General features: G+C 39.5%; 2 protein-coding genes across 3 annotated transcripts in view; both read left to right on the forward strand.

Moving 5' to 3' along the window:
* LOC131938743 (voltage-dependent calcium channel gamma-5 subunit) overlaps window positions 1–9210 on the forward strand; it is a 34084-nt gene extending 24874 nt beyond the window's left edge. Inside the window, exons 2-4 of the mRNA XM_059296883.1 lie at window positions 3235–3324; window positions 5037–5177; window positions 8648–9210. Coding sequence (XP_059152866.1) covers window positions 3235–3324; window positions 5037–5177; window positions 8648–9210 — 794 coding nt within the window. The remainder of the gene's footprint in view (window positions 1–3234; window positions 3325–5036; window positions 5178–8647) is intronic.
* Window positions 9211–17299: 8089 nt separating this feature from the next.
* LOC131938749 (advillin) overlaps window positions 17300–19462 on the forward strand; it is a 39169-nt gene continuing 37006 nt past the window's right edge. For both annotated transcript variants that reach the window (XM_059296891.1, XM_059296892.1), the window contains exon 1: window positions 17300–17456. In XM_059296891.1, coding sequence (XP_059152874.1) covers window positions 17391–17456 — 66 coding nt within the window. In that variant the 5' untranslated portion in view covers window positions 17300–17390. The remainder of the gene's footprint in view (window positions 17457–19462) is intronic.

Genomic DNA, 19462 nt, shown 5'->3' on the forward strand with positions numbered 1-19462 from the left:
CAGTGTTAATGTTTGAGTCTGGTCCAGGGCTGGAGCCAGTGTAAATGTTTGAGTCTCGTCCAGGGCTGGAGCCAGTGTAAATGTTTGAGTCTGGTCCAGGGCTAGAGGCTGGATCCAGTGTAAATGTTTTAGTCTGGTCCAGGGCTGGAGCCAGTGTAAATGTTTGAGTCTGGTCCAGGGTTGGAGCCAGTGTAAATGTTTGAGTCTGGTCCAGGGTTGGAGCCAGTGTAAATGTTTGAGTCTGGTCCAGGGCTGGAGCCAGTGTAAATGTTTGAGTCTGGTCCAGGGCTGGAGGCTGGAGCCAGTATAAATGTTTGAGTCTGGTCGAGGGTTGGAGCCAGTGTAAATGTTTGAGTCTGGTCCAGGGCTGAAGCCAGTGTAAATGTTTGAGTCTGGTCCAGGGTTGGAGCCAGTGTAAATGTTTGAGTCTGGTCCAGGGCTGGAGCCAGTGTAAATGTTTGAGTCTGGTCCAGGGCTGGATCCAGTGTAAATTTTTGAGTCTGGTCCAGGGCTGGAGGCTGGAGCCAGTGTAAATGTTTGAGTCTGGTCCAGGGTTGGAGCCAGTGTAAATGTTTGAGTCTGGTCCAGGGTTGGAGCCAGTGTGAATGTTTGAGTCTGGTCCAGGGCTGGAGGCTGGAGCCAGTGTAAATGTTTGAGTCTGGTCCAGGGTTGGAGCCAGTGTAAATGTTTGAGTCTGGTCCAGGGCTGGAGGCTGGAGCCAGTGTAAATGTTTTAGTCTGGTCCAGGGTTGGAGCCAGTGTAAATGTTTGAGTCTGGTCCAGGGCTGGAGGCTGGAGCCAGTGTAAATGTTTTAGTCTGGTCCAGGGTTGGAGCCAGTGTAAATGTTTGAGTCTGGTCCAGGGTTGGAGCCAGTGTAAATGTTTGAGTCTGGTCCAGGGTTGGAGCCAGTGTAAATGTTTGAGTCTGGTCCAGGGCTGGAGCCAGTGTAAATGTTTGAGTCTGGTCCAGGGTTGGAGCCATTGTAAATGTTTGAGTCTGGTCCAGGGTTGGAGCCAGTGTAAATGTTTGAGTCTGGTCCAGGGCTGGAGCCAGTGTTAATGTTTGAGTCTGGTCCAGGGTTGGAGCCAGTGTAAATGTTTGAGTCTGGTCCAGGGCTGGAGGCTGGAGCCAGTGTAAATGTTTGAGTCTGGTCCAGGGCTGGAGCCAGTGTAAATGTTTGAGTCTGGTCCAGGGCTGGAGGCTGGAGCCAGTGTAAATGTTTGAGTCTGGTCCAGGGCTGGAGGCTGGAGCCAGTGTAAATGTTTGAGTCTGGTCCAGGGTTGGAGCCAGTGTTAATGTTTGAGTCTGGTCCAGGACTGGAGCCAGTGTAAATGTTTGAGTCTGGTCCAGGGCTAGAGGCTGGAGCCAGTGTTAATGTTTGAGTCTGGTCCAGGGCTGGAGCCAGTGTAAATGTTTGAGTCTCGTCCAGGGCTGGAGCCAGTGTAAATGTTTGAGTCTGGTCCAGGGCTGAAGCCAGTGTAAATGTTTGAGTCTGGTCCAGGGTTGGAGCCAGTGTAAATGTTTGAGTCTGGTCCAGGGCTGGAGCCAGTGTAAATGTTTGAGTCTGGTCCAGGGCTGGATCCAGTGTAAATTTTTGAGTCTGGTCCAGGGCTGGAGGCTGGAGCCAGTGTAAATGTTTGAGTCTGGTCCAGGGTTGGAGCCAGTGTAAATGTTTGAGTCTGGTCCAGGGTTGGAGCCAGTGTGAATGTTTGAGTCTGGTCCAGGGCTGGAGGCTGGAGCCAGTGTAAATGTTTGAGTCTGGTCCAGGGTTGGAGCCAGTGTAAATGTTTGAGTCTGGTCCAGGGCTGGAGGCTGGAGCCAGTGTAAATGTTTTAGTCTGGTCCAGGGTTGGAGCCAGTGTAAATGTTTGAGTCTGGTCCAGGGCTGGAGGCTGGAGCCAGTGTAAATGTTTTAGTCTGGTCCAGGGTTGGAGCCAGTGTAAATGTTTGAGTCTGGTCCAGGGTTGGAGCCAGTGTAAATGTTTGAGTCTGGTCCAGGGTTGGAGCCAGTGTAAATGTTTGAGTCTGGTCCAGGGCTGGAGCCAGTGTAAATGTTTGAGTCTGGTCCAGGGTTGGAGCCATTGTAAATGTTTGAGTCTGGTCCAGGGTTGGAGCCAGTGTAAATGTTTGAGTCTGGTCCAGGGCTGGAGCCAGTGTTAATGTTTGAGTCTGGTCCAGGGTTGGAGCCAGTGTAAATGTTTGAGTCTGGTCCAGGGCTGGAGGCTGGAGCCAGTGTAAATGTTTGAGTCTGGTCCAGGGCTGGAGCCAGTGTAAATGTTTGAGTCTGGTCCAGGGCTGGAGGCTGGAGCCAGTGTAAATGTTTGAGTCTGGTCCAGGGCTGGAGGCTGGAGCCAGTGTAAATGTTTGAGTCTGGTCCAGGGTTGGAGCCAGTGTTAATGTTTGAGTCTGGTCCAGGACTGGAGCCAGTGTAAATGTTTGAGTCTGGTCCAGGGCTAGAGGCTGGAGCCAGTGTTAATGTTTGAGTCTGGTCCAGGGCTGGAGCCAGTGTAAATGTTTGAGTCTCGTCCAGGGCTGGAGCCAGTGTAAATGTTTGAGTCTGGTCCAGGGCTAGAGGCTGGAGCCAGTGTAAATGTTTTAGTCTGGTCCAGGGCTGGAGCCAGTGTAAATGTTTGAGTCTGGTCCAGGGTTGGAGCCAGTGTAAATGTTTGAGTCTGGTCCAGGGTTGGAGCCAGTGTAAATGTTTGAGTCTGGTCCAGGGCTGGAGCCAGTGTAAATGTTTGAGTCTGGTCCAGGGCTGGAGGCTGGAGCCAGTATAAATGTTTGAGTCTGGTCGAGGGTTGGAGCCAGTGTAAATGTTTGAGTCTGGTCCAGGGCTGGAGCCAGTGTAAATGTTTGAGTCTGGTCCAGGGCTAGAGGCTGGATCCAGTGTAAATGTTTGAGTCTGGTCCACTTTGTAGGTCTGAACTTCATCTTGTGTGGGCAGGATCTAGTTTACCCTACTAATACTTCTAGATGTAATAACATCAGTATCAACACCCCTAATAATGTCATGAACATTAAAACAACATTAATAAAAACCTCAATAGCAGCAATAATACCAACATAAAAAACCATAATAACAACATCAATAATAACATAAAGAACAACATCATTAACAACTTTAATAACATCAATAACATAATCACTAGGAACATCAATAACAACATCAATTATAACATCAATAGCAACACCATTAACAGTTGAAATAACGTGTTTGTCGGGTATCTCTCTGCAGATAATGAACACAAGCCTGCAGAGTGTTCTTATATTCAATATTTTACGAATGAAGACAGAGACGGGCTGGGACCAACAGATGCTATCCTATGTAAGTTGCTCAACTGTTTACAACTTGATTTTTTGCTTTTATTTCAGTCAAGATACTGTGTACGCTGTGCTCTTTAAAGTAACTTTAAAGCAATATATTCGAAGCAAAAAATAAATTCTTTTTTGAATTTGTAAATGTAAAGCCTCCATTAAAAGCAAGTAGTTGTAACATTAGTTGTAACATAGCTTGTAATAAAAACCAACAAGTATAAAATTAGTTTGTAATAACACCAGCAAGTATAACATCAGCGTGTAATAAAGCCAGCCACTATAACATTTGCACGTTAAAAACTAGATTGTATAACATTAGTATGTAAAGAAACATTCACCATAAATTCTTGTAATGTATACTCAAAGATTAGATTTATTATCTCCAGTAAACCAGAGTAAGCTAGCCTTAAAACTTTTTATCGTCAACATACGTCAGGCTACCATGTACATTTATTTCTCCCCAGTCAACATACGTCAGGCTACCTTGTACATTTATTTCTCCCCAGTCAACATACGTCAGGCTACCTTGTACATTTATTTCTCCCCAGTCAGGCTACCTTGTACATTTATTTCTCCCCAGTAAACATACGTCAGGCTACCATGTACATTTATTTCTCCCCAGTAAACATACGTCAGGCTACCATGTACATTTATTTCTCCCCAGTAAACATACGTCAGGCTACCTTGTACATTTATTTCTCCCCAGTCAACATACGTCAGGCTACCTTGTACATTTATTTCTCCCCAGTCAGGCTACCTTGTACATTTATTTCTCCCCAGTAAACATACGTCAGGCTACCTTGTACATTTATTTCTCCCCAGTCAACATACGTCAGGCTACCTTGTACATTTATTTCTCCCCAGTAAACATACGTCAGGCTACCATGTACATTTATTTCTCCCCAGTCAACATACGTCAGGCTACCTTGTACATTTATTTCTCCCCAGTCAGGCTACCTTGTACATTTATTTCTCCCCAGTCAGGCTACCTTGTACATTTATTTCTCCCCAGTAAACATACGTCAGGCTACCTTGTACATTTATTTCTCCCCAGTAAACATACGTCAGGCTACCTTGTACATTTATTTCTCCCCAGTAAACATACGTCAGGCTACCTTGTACATTTATTTCTCCCCAGTAAACATACGTCAGGCTACCTTGTACATTTATTTCTCCCCAGTAAACATACGTCAGGCTATCTTGTACATTTATTACTCCCCAGTAAACATACGTCAGGCTACCTTGTACATTTATTTCTCCCCAGTAAACATACGTCAGGCTACCATGTACACTTATTTCTCCCCAGTAAACATACGTCAGGCTACCTTGTACATTTATTTCTCCCCAGTCAGGCTACCTTGTACATTTATTTCTCCCCAGTCAACATACGTCAGGCTACCATGTTCATTTATTTCTCCCCAGTAAACATACGTCAGGCTACCATGTACATTTATTTCTCCCCAGTAAACATACGTCAGGCTACCTTGTACATTTATTACTCCCCAGTAAACATACGTCAGGCTACCATGTACATTTATTTCTCCCCAGTAAACATACGTCAGGCTACCATGTACATTTATTTCTCCCAAGTAAACATACGCCAGGCTACCTTGTAGGCCTACATTTATTTCTCCCCAGTAAACATACGTCAGGCTACCTTGTACATTTATTTCTCCCCAGTAAACATACGCCAGGCTACCATGTACATTTATTTCTCCCCAGTAAACATACGTCAGGCTACCATGTTCCCACTGGTCAGTATTCTCATTCTTCTCATCGGTGGAATCATGTGCTTCATCGGCCACTGCAACGACAATAAGAAAATATTGACCTTCGTCTCTGGAATTTTATTTGTTTTAGCAGGTGAGCATAATTGTTATAGAATGCTTTTAATCAATACCAGTAGAAATTCTTTAGATATTAATTCACAGACCAATAGAATAATTTAGTTCAAGCTCTTTAGATAAACAAATGGTAAAATAATAGATATTTAAAATAAATTTTAACTATAGCCTTCAGCATTTGTAACTGAACGGCCTCTCTGTTCTCCCAATAACTTACATCCATTATAATTGAACGGCCTCTCTGTTCTCCCAATAACTTACATCCATTATAATTGAACGGTCTCTCGGTTCTCCCAATAACTTACATCCATTATTATTGAACGGCCTCTCTGTTTTCCCAATAACTTACATCTGTTAAAATTGAACGGCCTCTCTGTTCTCCCAATAACCTGTAATTGATCAGAGTTGAACGGCCTCTCTGTTCTCCCAATAACCTGTAATTGATCAGAATTGAACGGCCTCTCTGTTCTCCCAATAACCTGTAATTGATCAGAATAGAACGGCCTCTCTGTTCTCCCAATAACCTGTAATTGATCAGAGTTGAACGGCCTCTCTGTTCTCCCAATAACCCGTAATTGATCAGAATAGAACGGCCTCTCTGTTCTCCCAATAACCTGTAATTGATCAGAATAGAACGGCCTCTCTGTTCTCCCAATAACCTGTATTTGATCAGAATAGAACGGCCTCTCTGTTCTCCCAATAACCTGTAATTGATCAGAATAGAACGGCCTCTCTGTTCTCCCAATAGCCTGTATTTGATCAGAATAGAACGGCCTCTCTGTTCTCCCAATAACCTGTAATTGATCAGAATAGAACGGCCTCTCTGTTCTCCCAATAACCTGTAATTGATCAGAATAGAACGGCCTCTCTGTTCTCCCAATAACCTGTAATTGATCAGAATTGAACGGCCTCTCTGTTCTCCCAATAACCTGTAATTAATCAGAATTGAACGGCCTCTCTGTTCTCCCAATAACCTGTAATTGATCAGAATAGAACAGCCTCTCTGTTCTCCCAATAACCTGTAATTGATCAGAATTGAACGGTTTCTCTGTTCTCCCAATAACCTGTAATTGATCATTCTTCTTGGAGCTACAACTGTCTCTGGCATCTGAAGGGAAAGCTAAAGCATGTGTTGTTGGAAAGTTTTTAAATGTGGACTTTGTTTTATTTCAAAACTCCTGCAAGTTTTCCATCGCTTAAGACAAATATAATTCTTGTAGCTAAGGGCGTCTTCCATGTCCGCGTCATTGGGCGTCATTGATCCCAGCGTCATTGGGCGTCTATGATCCCCGCGTCATTGGGCGTCATTGATCCCCGCGTCAGCCAGCCCTGATGTAACGAGACTGAGTTCAAATAAAAGCATCAGCCGTCCATTACAGAGAGAGGAATGTGGCCTGTTTCTGCTCACACGGACACACAAATACCAGGGGTTCCCCGGGGACAGACTAGCGCTAGTCTAGAGCGCGCGGGGGGGGGGGAGGGAGGCTACATTTTTATAGCAAGCCCGCAATGATCAGACTGACAAATTGCAAGCACACAATACAACTTTAAACTTTACACAGCCACGCACAATACAACTTTAAACTTTACACAGCCACACACAATATAACTTTAAACTTTAAACAGCCACACACAATACAACTTTAAACTTTACACAGCCATACACAATACAACTTTAAACTTTACACAGCCACACACAATAAAACTTTAAACTTTAAACAGCCACACACAATACAACTTTAAACTTTACACAGCCACATACAATACAACTTTAAACTTTACACAGCCACACGCAATACAACTTTAAACTTTACACAGCCACACACAATACAACTTTAAACTTTACACAGCCACACACAATACAACTTTAAACTTTACCCAGCCACACACAATACAACTTTAAACTTTACACAGCCACACTTAATACAACTTTAAACTTTACACAGCCACACACAATACAACTTTAAACTTTACACAGCCACACACAATACAACTTTAAACTTTACACAGCCACACACAATACAACTTTAAACTTTACACAGCCACACTTAATACAACTTTAAACTTTACACAGCCACACACAATACAACTTTAAACTTTACCCAGCCACACACAATACAACTTTAAACTTTACACAGCCACACACAATACAACTTTAAACTTTACACAGCCACACACAATACAACTTTAAACTTTACACAGCCACACACAATACAACTTTAAACTTTACACAGCCACACACAATACAACTTTAAACTTTACCCAGCCACACACAATACAACTTTAAACTTTACACAGCCACACACAATACAACTTTAAACTTTACACAGCCACGCGCAATACAAATTTAAACTTTACACAGCCACACACAATACAATTTTAAACTTTACACAGCCACACACAATACAACTTTAAACTTTACACAGCCACGCACAATACAACTTTAAACTTTACACAGCCACACGTAATACAACTTTAAACTTTACACAGCCACACGTAATACAACTTTAAACTTTACACAGCCACACACAATACAACTTTAAACTTTACACAGCCACACGTAATACAACTTTAAACTTTACACAGCCACACGTAATACAACTTTAAACTTTACACAGCCACACACAATACAACTTTAAACTTTACACAGCCACACACAATACAACTTTAAACTTTACACAGCCACACACAATACAACTTTAAACTTTACACAGCCACACACAATACAACTTTAAACTTTACACAGCCACACACAATACAACTTTAAACTTTACACAGCCACACACAATACAACTTTAAACTTTACACAGCCACACACAATACAACTTTAAACTTTACACAGCCACACGCAATACAACTTTAAACTTTACACAGCCACACACAATACAACTTTAAACTTTACACAGCCACACACAATACAACTTTAAACTTTACACAGCCACACGCAATACAACTTTAAACTTTACACAGCCACACACAATACAACTTTAAACTTTACACAGCCACACGCAATACAACTTTAAACTTTACACAGCCACACACAATACAACTTTAAACTTTACACAGCCACACACAATACAACTTTAAACTTTACACAGCCACACACAATACAACTTTAAACTTTACACTGACTGTGTTTGTATTTTTGCAGGCCTCTGTACGCTGGTTGGAATCATACACATTGTGTTTGTATATTTGCAGGCCTCTGTACGCTGGTTGGCATCTGATTGTGTTTGTATATTTGCAGGCCTCTGTACGCTAGTTGACATCATACACATTGTGTTTGTATATTTGCAGGCCTCTGTACGCTAGTTGGCATCATACACAATGTGTTTGTATATTTGCAGGCCTCTGTACGCTGGTTTGCATCTGATTGTGTTTGTATATTTGCAGGCCTCTGTACGCTGGTTGGCATCTGATTGTGTTTGTATATTTACAGGCCTCTGTACGCTAGTTGGCATTATACACATTGTGTTTGTTTATTTGCAGGCCTCTGTACGCTGGTTGGCATCATACTGTACATCGGCAGCATCACGGGTGAAGTTGGCAACAAGTCTAAGACGTCTATAGAAGAGCCGCGTTTCCTCTACGACTACGGATCTTCTTTCTTCATGGCCGTGGGCTCGTTTGTCCTGACCGAGCTGTCAGGTGTTTTCTCCGTCTACCTGTACATCTCCAAACATAAACACTCCCAGCGGGTCAAGCGGCTGGCCCTCAAGTCTGAACACAACGACAGGAACCACCAGGCCGCCCGGCACATCAGGAGGATGCCTCGTGAGAACTCGCGGGATCGCACGCAGTCACGTGACAGATCTCGTGAGCCGTCGGCCAGTCGCTCAGAGAGCTACTTCACCTACACGCCCATCTCAGACACCTCCCACGAGCTGTCCAACTACGCCTGCCCACGCTCCAACACCAACAACACCATCTCCACCACGGCGGAGTTCCACGCTCCCAACTCAGCCGCCACAAGTTCCACCATGCTAAGGTCTGGCTCCCCACCGTCTGTGGTACCATCTATAGATATCGTTCGACGCACCACTCCAGTGTGATCTTGGTTTGTCTTAGAAAAGTATGAATGCAGATCTGACTAGCTTGTTTCTTTGTTTTTGTTAATTTGATGAAAATCTAGAACCGTGTTGACCTATAGGCTGCACACGATTAAACAATCCATACAATCGCGTTTACCTATAGCTACCAGATGTGCGTGTTCCAGTTTTCCCTCGCACCTGTTGACATGCAAGCTGTAGGAAGTTGTTGCACGACAAGTCGGTCAAACCAAGTCAACACGCACGGGATTGTACACACCTACAGCCATGCTCCTCAGTCACAACACAGGTTCAACTGGCCAGATGTCATACTAACACTGAAATAAAACTTACAACTGTTGAATAGTTAACATGGATGAGAATGATTCATTGATCACTTGATTTGTTGTCCCTTTTTCATTCAGAAAACAACGAATGCACATGTGAGTTTGACCGTGTCAAAGAGTGCGTTCTAGAAATGTCCAGTCGGTGTCTCTGTATTCCGCCATCCTTCATGCATTCAAGCTACAATCACATGCATTCAAGCTACAATCACATAAGTCGTGATATTTTTGTCGAGAAACTCAGCTGTATTGCACAGATTGATTGTTAGCTAGCGAACTGTTCACATGGGATTGTTTTCACGGTGTCTAGATTGTCACTAGTTTATGTGTCCGTCTCAAATGTGTTTCTCACCTGTATCTGTAGGTTCTGTGTTTCTCACCTGTATCTGTAAGTTCCGTGTTTCTCACCTGTATCTGTAAGTTCTGTGTTTCTCACCTGTATCTGTAAGTTCTGTGTTTCTCACCTGTATCTGTGAGTTCCGTGTTTCTCACCTGTATCTGTAAGTTCTGTGTTTCTCACCTGTATCTGTAAGTTCTGTGTTTCTCACCTGTATCTGTAAATTGATGCACATCTTGCCGGAAAACGTGCAGCGTTATAAAATTATCGATTTCAGAAATATCCTATCATCATCGATCTCTGCTCTATGTAGGTTTTTCCCTACAGCTGTCTATAATGAAACACGTTGTATATTAATAGCATCAAACTACAAAATTGATACCACTCCGCGTCCCTAATACAATATGTTATCTAGCAAAATATTTTGTGAGTGAAATAGTTGCAATCAAGTCTACTTATGTATTGAGTACAGTCCATCTAACTGACCAAGGCTACATAGGATATGCTAAGGTTTCGTCTGATTTATAAAATGTTCTCTGTCTGTTCAGTCACCACCTTGTGTATGAGTAATGAGCAAATGACCAGCTTTTATTCTCATTTCTCAGCTCGTTTTCTTTCAGATTACATTTTTAAAAATATATGCAGTAACTGTTTAAAATATATGCAGTAACTGCTATTTATTTATGTTTGAATTGTCACCTTTTATTTAGCACAACTGTAATGAAGTTATTTATGTATATATTTTTACCATGTATCTTAATTTTTTTGTATGTGTATATCTGTGATTGGAAAAACTGTTTGAATTGGTTCCTACTGTCTAGCTATCGATTTGCAAGATATAAACATTGGGTCATCTGACAGGGGGAGATAAGCGTAAACTTGTTTATAATTGAAAGTAAACGTTCGTTTCTTACTTTTGATCGGGCTTGTAAAGTAAGGTGAAATATTGACACTACCTAATGTGTCTTATACAAGCAAACAGACTGTCTGATGTAAGCACAGACTGCTGGTGTAAGCATACAGATTTGTAATGTAAGCACACATACTACTGGTGTAAGGACATAGTCTAATGTAAGCACACATACTACTGGTGTAAGGATATAGTCTAATGTAAGCACACAGACTGTTGGTGTAAGCATACAGATTTGTAATGTAAGCACACATACTACTGGTGTAAGGACATAGTCTAATGTAAGCACACAGACTGTTGGTGTAATCTTACAGATTTGTAATGTTAGCACACAAACTGTCTAATGTAAGCACACAAACAGTCTAATGTAAACATACAGACTGTCTGATGTAAGCACGCCGACAGTCTGATGCAAGCACACAGACTTCTGGTGTAAGGACACAGTCTAGCTGAGTGAGAGTATGTATCAAGTAAACAAAAGATTACTTAGCTGAGTGAAGAGTATGTATCAAGTAAACAAAAGATTACTTAGCTGAGTGAAGAGTAGGTATCAAGTAAACAAAAGATTACTTAGCTGAGTGAAGAGTAGGTATCAAGTAAACAAAAGATTACTTAGCTGAGTGAAGAGTAGGTATCAAGTAAACAAAAGATTAATTAGCTGAGTGAAGAGTAGGTATCAAGTAAACAAAAGATTACTTAGCTGAGTGAAGAGTAGGTATCAAGTAAACAAAAGATTACTTAGCTGAGTGAAGAGTAGGTATCAAGTAAACAAAAGATTACTTAGCTGAGTGAGAGTAACAAACCGTGGAGTGAACAGGGAAGATTGAGAGCAGCTGTGGAAAATGGATTGTGTGAACATTTTTTTGTCATGTCAAACACTGATTGACACAATCATTTTGTCTCGACTAAAGCATGTTTGATTGTAATATCATGTATTATCTAAATTTTCAAATATTTATTTATGCAAGTTTTATATTTTAAATTAACAAATCTAATTTGATGGTTAAATTTGAACTAGTTTCTAAATAACTATTACTATTGAAACATTGACACATTCATTTATACAAACACACGTATATATATATTATATATATGTTATATATATATATATATATATATATATATATATATATATATATATATATATATATATATATATATATATAAGGTGTCCATTACTGTCCGTTTTTCCAAATGAATGATGTCGACTTCTCTAAATTATGCCCCACCCCTAGCGCTCTACTAGCACTAACACACTGTTGATAAAGGTCTATACGTTTGTTATACATTGTGACCGACATTTGATATTATAACCATGTAAAGTTTGAGGACTTTCTAGAAAAAAAGATTTGGATGAAATTTAATTGCGGACTAATAAGACACCAGTGAAGACTATTTTTATTTATTTTAATGCATGATTTCATATATAAGTCATTAGATGACGTCATGTAGATAATTAGATGACTTCATGTAGATGATTAGTTTGAGCGGATGATGTAATGGTAACATGAATGCTACGGTTCTCTCTATGATAACAACTATAAGAGAAGCTCAAGAATATTCTGTCGCTTCCATTGTTCTTGGTGTCAAGTTTAGAGAAAAATTCATATTTTTATATACAAACTTGATATAAATCTACTTTTTAGTTTAGTCATATTTAGAACTTTGTATCTAAAATTATTTAAATTACATTATATGAGTCATATGCTTTTACGATTGATTGACTTATTAAACGATTGACTAATTAAACGATTGACTAATTAAACGATTGACTAATTAAACGATTGACTATTTAAACGATTGACTAATTAAACGATTGACTAATTAAAATATTAACTAATTGAATGATCAGATGCCTTTTTGGTGGAATGTAAAAAAGGTTATTAAATTACCTGACTGCTTAAATCAAGATGTGACATGACTGATTCAATCAGGACGTGACATGACTGCTGAGACAAGATATGACATGACTGCTGACATAAGATATGACATGACTGCTGAGACAAGATATGACATGACTGTTGGGCCAAGATATGACATGACTGCTGACATAAGATATGACATAAATGCTGACATAAGATATGACATGACTGCTGACATAAGATATGACATGACTGCTGACATAAGATATGACATGACTGCTGACATAAGATATGACATGACTGCTGACATAAGATATGACATGACTGCTGACATAAGATATGACATGACTGCTGACATAAGATATGACATGACTGCTGACATAAGATATGACATGACTGCTGACATAAGATATGACATGACTGCTGACATAAGATATGACATGACTGTTGACATAAGATATGACATGAATGCTGAGACAAGATATGACATAACTGCTGACATAAGATATGACATGACTGCTGACATAAGATATGACATGACTGTTGAGACAAGATATGACATGACTGTTGGGCCAAGATGACTGCTTGAATGATTGGATATGACAAGAATAACATTATTTGAAAATAGTCATTTATTAATATAATAATACCTTCATGTATGAATACTACCATTTTCTTGTTTGAATACCACCATAGTTTGGAGATTGTCTTGCTTGAAAACCACCATAGCTTAAAGATTGTCGTGTATGAATACCACCATAGCTTGGAGATTGTCTTGTTTAAATACCAAAATGGCTTAAAGATTGTCATTGTATGAATACCACCATCCATTGAAGTTTGTTAAAAGCAGCTCAGTATGTTAGCACTGAGCCGTCATTCTATTTTTGTAATTGTCTTAGATAAAACCACTTTATTCATCTTTTATACATCAAAGAAGCACAAAACAGAATTTATCGAAGGAATAAATAAATTTGTAACAGCATTCATAAAGTAATCACAGATCTCGTTGTTGGTTTTTCTTCTTTAATTTATTTGACACTTTACCATTCAGTGCTTTCATTTGTTTCTCTGGTATAGAACTGTAAAAACAAATTCATAAAAAAAAACTTTTTTTAATAACAAGCTTTTTTTATAATTATCCACTAAAAAGGAGAAAAAAAAATGATTTTCTTTAAATAACTGTAAAGAAAAGTGTGAGTAGCTTCCAAAATTTTATGAATACTTTTATTTCAGTACATGTCTAAAAATAATTGCACACAAAATGAACACGTATGTGCATATAATAAAATGGAAAAGGTACTTTATATATGAAACTTTAATTAATTATTAGACATTAATTAATTGTCTAATTAAGTCAAAGTTGATGTCTTATTTTACTGTCATCAGGTCTTGGCCCAACAACTTTGAAACAAATCGGTCAGTTAGAAGTGGTCAACATTTCGCTCGGCAGTTTCGATCGATGACGAAGCACGACAGACAAAAGACATGTAAAGGAAGCAAGTTAAATAAAAGCTAGTATAAATATTGTTTTCCACAACTTTAAAATATGTTAATATTTAAATTTTGGATATTTATCAGTTTGATGAAAATGTTGTGAAGCTACCGGATAATATAATTTAGATTAATGGGGAAAATATTGCAAATGTACATGGCTGTTTCGTTTTAGATTGTGTACGGAAAATTGTTTGCAGCTAAATAAAAGCCTATATTTAATTAATTTGTTAGCCTGTAGGGGAAGCCATTTGGTACATACAAGGTTATTTTAATTTGTTTTGTGGAAATATTGGGATGTTAGTTCATACGTTATTATTTTGTTTTTACACCCCACGAGGTAATAAAAGTGTCTGATCACAACATAATTCTTCTCAAATATCTTGACATGATTTCTGTCCTACATCTTGACATGATTTCTGTCCTACATCTTGACATGATTTCTGTCCTACATCTTGACATGATTTCTGTCCTACATCTTGACATGATTTCTGTCCAACATCTTGACATGATTTCTGTCCTACCATTTGTCATGATTTCTGTCCAACATCTTGACATGGTTTCTGTCCAACATCTTGACATGGTTTCTGTCCAACATCTTGACATGATTTCTGTCCTATTTCTTGACATGATTTCTGTCCTATTTCTTGACATGATTTCTGTCCAACATCTTGACATGGTTTCTGTCCAACATCTTGACATGATTTCTGTCCAACATCTTGACATGATTTCAGTCCTACATCTTGACATGATTTCTGTTCTTTTTCTTGACATGATTTCTGTCCTATTTCTTGACATGATTTCTGTCCAACATCTTGACATGATTTCTGTGCTACATCTTAACATGATTTCTGTCCTTTTTCTTGACATGATTTCTGTCCAGCATCTTGACATGGTTTCTGTCCTACCATTTGTCATGATTTCTGTCCTACCATTTGTCATGATTTCTGTCCTACCAGTTGACATGATTTCTGTCCTACATCTTGACATGATTTCTGTCCTATTTCTTGACATGATTTCTGTCCAACATCTTGTCATGATTTCTGTCCTACATCTTGTCATGATTTCTGTCCTATTTCTTGACATGATTTCTGTCCAACATCTTGACATGATTTCTGTCCTACATCTTGACATGATTTCTGTCCTATTTCTTGACATGATTTCTGTCCAACATCTTGTCATGATTTCTGTCCTACATCTTGTCATGATTTCTGTCCTATTTCTTGACATGATTTCTGTCCAACATCTTGACATGATTTCTGTCCAACATCTTGACATGATTTCTGTCCAACATCTTGACATGATTTCTGTCCAACTTCTTGACATGATTTCTGTCCAACATCTTGTCATGATTTCTGTCCTACATCTTGACATGATTTCTGTCCTATTTCTTGACATGATTTCTCTCCAACATCTTGACATGATTTCTGTCCAACATCTTGACATGATTTCTGTCCTACCATTTGTCATGATTTCTGTCCTACATCTTGACATGATTTCTGTCCAACATCTTGACATGATTTCTGTCCTTTTTCTTGACATGATTTCTCTCCAACATCTTGACATGATTTCTGTCCAACATCTTGACATGATTTTTGTCCTACATCTTGTCATGATTTCTGTCCTACATCTTGACATGATTTCTGTCCTACATCTTGACATGATTTCTGTCCTACATCTTGACATGATTTCTGTCCTACATCTTGACATGGTTTCTGTCCTATTTCTTGACATGATTTCTGTCCAACATCTTGACATGATTTCTGTCCTACATCTTGACATGATTTCTGTCCTACATCTTGACATGGTTTCTGTCCTATTTCTTGACATGATTTCTGTCCAACATCTTGACATGATTTCTGTCCTACATCTTGACATGATTTCTGTCCAGCATCTTGTCATGATTTCTGTCCTACCATTTGTCATGATTTCTGTCCTACCAGTTGACATGATTTCTGTCCTACATCTTGACATGATTTCTGTTCTATTTCTTGACATGATTTCTGTCCTACATCTTGACATGACTTCTCTCCAACATCTTGTCATGATTTTTGTCCAGCATCTTGACATGATTTCTGTCCAACATCTTGACATGGTTTCTGTCCTACCATTTGTCATGATTTCTGTCCTACCAGTTGACATGATTTCTGTCCTACCAGTTGACATGATTTCTGTCCTACCAGTTGACATGATTTCTGTCCTACATCTTGACTTGACTCTAATTTCATTATTCCACTTGAAACGAAAGTCCCCAGTTCGAACCCACAGATATATGAGGCACGATAGCTGGGGACAGCAATTCATCTAGGAAAGACAACTCCAAAATCAAACAACTGCTGCCTTGCTGTTTGTTTTTGGATTGACAAAGGATATGGAAGCAAACCCTAAACACACCTTGATCTAGATCTACCTATTTAAACCACTAGTCATTCGGTACATGGGAGTGTGTCCTGAATGTCAAAACCATATTTTTTGTTAGTTTTAGTGGTCTAAATGTTTGTTCATACATTAAATCCTTGAGTTATTGCATCCTTCTAAATATATTGTCTATGTGCTGGGTAATTTATGATTCCTCCTGTCCGCCTGAGCAGAAGCGTAGCAGCCCATTCCGGAACCCGGTGCCAACTATCAATTTCTTGACCTCTCCCATTAATATTATACTTTTTCATGTAAATGAAAAAGCCTCCTCCCCCTCCCCACCCCCCCCCCCCCCCACACACACACAGTTGGAAAGGTTGGTGGCGCTTTTTACCGGTCAGTATTTTGCTTTGGTGCCACACTTAGTGTATAATTAAATACTTCAGCTTAAAATTATCTTTTAAATTTTTGCCAACAGAGGCGCCCGCCCCACCCGCTCTCCCCTTGCGATGCCACTGCGCCTATCTTATATTAGTTAATTTATTGAATCCTTGCATCTGTCTAGATGTCAGTAACATAAGCCCACATTTGATAAATACGTGAGAACGTCAACAAACGTTTCATTAGACAACAAAAACATGGAGGTGAGCAACAGACGAGCTTTCTGCTCACATAGAAAGGCTGCACTTGTTGGAGTAGACCAGTCATCGATTTGAAGGAAATATGTTGCAAGTACTGACCTCATACACCAACAGCTTGGCATTAGGTTTTATTACAGATGTGCCCAGCACACCTTAGCATTGTGCGACACACAGCCACGCCACCATACGCCACACTAGGCCACATGGTCACAGGGATTCAGTTGAGGGCTTGTCTATGTGTGTGTACGGTTAACCCCAGAGATGGCTGTAGATGCAGCTTTTGAAAACGCTGGTCGTAAAACTGGACTTGAGATATGGAGAATTGAGGTAAATATTATTGACGTGTTGCTCAAATGTAAACTTGCTTTATTTCTTAGACGTCTTCAATTAGATGGAAAACATTTTCCGTGCTTTCCTTGGGGATAATATTATGAGGATGTTGGTAACTTGTTAACCATATTATGATGATGTTGGTAAGTTGTTAACCATATTATGAGGATGTTGGTAAGTTGTTAACGATAATGTAGGATGCTGGTAAGTTGTTAACCATATTATGATGATGTTGGTAATTTGTTAACCATATTATGAAGATGTTGGTAAGTTGTTAACGATATTATGAAGATGTTGGTAAGCTGTTAACAATTCCCGATAGATAAGCTACTTAACTACTTAACAATTTAAATTAGATATCACCTGTTGCACAGAGATTAACTACCAATTTACGTTATATGTGATCTACAGAGATGCAGATCTGTTGAATTTTCCTTGAGATTTTAAAATTCTAAATAGCGATCTTGTCCGTCCTTTTAATGTTTGTTCATAAATTCACTTTAGCTGTCTTGTCCGTCCTTTTAAAATTTGTTCATAAATTCACTATAGCTGTCTTGTCCGTCCTTTTAAAATTTGTTCATAAATTCACTATAGCTGTCTTGTCCGTCCTTTTAATGTTTGTTCATAAATTCACTATAGCTATCTTGTCCGTCCTTTTAATGTTTGTTCATAAATTCACTATAGCTATCTTGTCCGTCCTTTTAATGTTTGTTCATAAATTCATTATAGCTGTCTTGTCCGTCCTTTTAATGTTTTTTCATAAATTCACTATAGCTATCTTGTCCGTCCTTTTAATGTTTGTTCATAAATTCACTATAGCTGTCTTGTCCGTCCTTTTAAAATTTAATTATAATGTCAGTATACTTGTCTGGTACAATAGTCATATTGTTAGCCTTAAACGGTCCACGGTTTAGTGAGGTAACCTTAAATGGTCGTTGGTTAAATGCCATTGGGGTGTAGGCGCCTTGGTTAAAAGATGAACATATAAGAATCTGGTGCCTTCTAAGGTGATATAAACGGCGGGAGAGAAACAAGGGCATCTGAATGATCAGAACACAACTAGGTCTATTAGGAGATGGTAGCGCTGATTACAAGTGGAAACATTAATGATGTAAACTTTGAAAGCGAACATTTCTTACAAGTGTAAATGTGAACTATATAAACTGATATTTTTTAACTACGGGAGATAGCAACAATCCCCGGTTATTGAGAAGGAAGATCGTATGGTTGCTAACTCTAAAAGTCCCTGGTTCGGACCACCGGACAGATGGGGTTCTCTAGATCGGGACGGGAACCTATTGAGTAGAGAACAATAACAACTGCCGTCTTGATGATTGTTCTTGTCTAAAACATAAAACAACTGCCGTCTCGGTGATTGTTCTTGGGGAGACAAAGGCTTTGGAATAACAGGCTGAAGGATAAAACGGGCCTATGAAGCTGAAAATAAAAGTTAAACAATGTTTTAAAAGGAGATGTGGTTAAATGCATATATAGTGGTCGTTCATGAATAATGTTACGCAATTTGGACTTATACTCCCCTCCCCTCGTTTCATATAACACAATATCAGCCCCCCCTCGTTACATATCACACAAGATCAGACCCCCCTCGTTACATATCACACAATATCAGACCCCCTCGTTACATATCACACAATATCAGACCCCCTCGTTACATATCACACAATATCAGACTCCCCCACCCTCGTTACATAACACACAATATCAGACCCCCTTCGTTATATATCACACAATATCAGACCCCCCCTCGTTACATATCACACAATATCAGACTCCCCCACCCTCGTTACATAACACACAATATCAGACCCCCTTCGTTACATATCACACAATATCAGACCCCCCCTCGTTACATATCACACAAGATCAGACCACCACCCTCGTCACAAATCACACAATATCAGACACCCCCTCGTTACATATCACACAATATCAGACTCCCCCACCCTCGTAACATAGCACACAATATCAGACCCCCCCCCCTC

Source organism: Physella acuta, unplaced genomic scaffold, assembly GCF_028476545.2.
Source record: "Physella acuta isolate Inbredline_101_S28 unplaced genomic scaffold, ASM2847654v3 ptg000256l, whole genome shotgun sequence".
Taxonomy (NCBI): Eukaryota; Metazoa; Mollusca; class Gastropoda; family Physidae; genus Physella; species Physella acuta.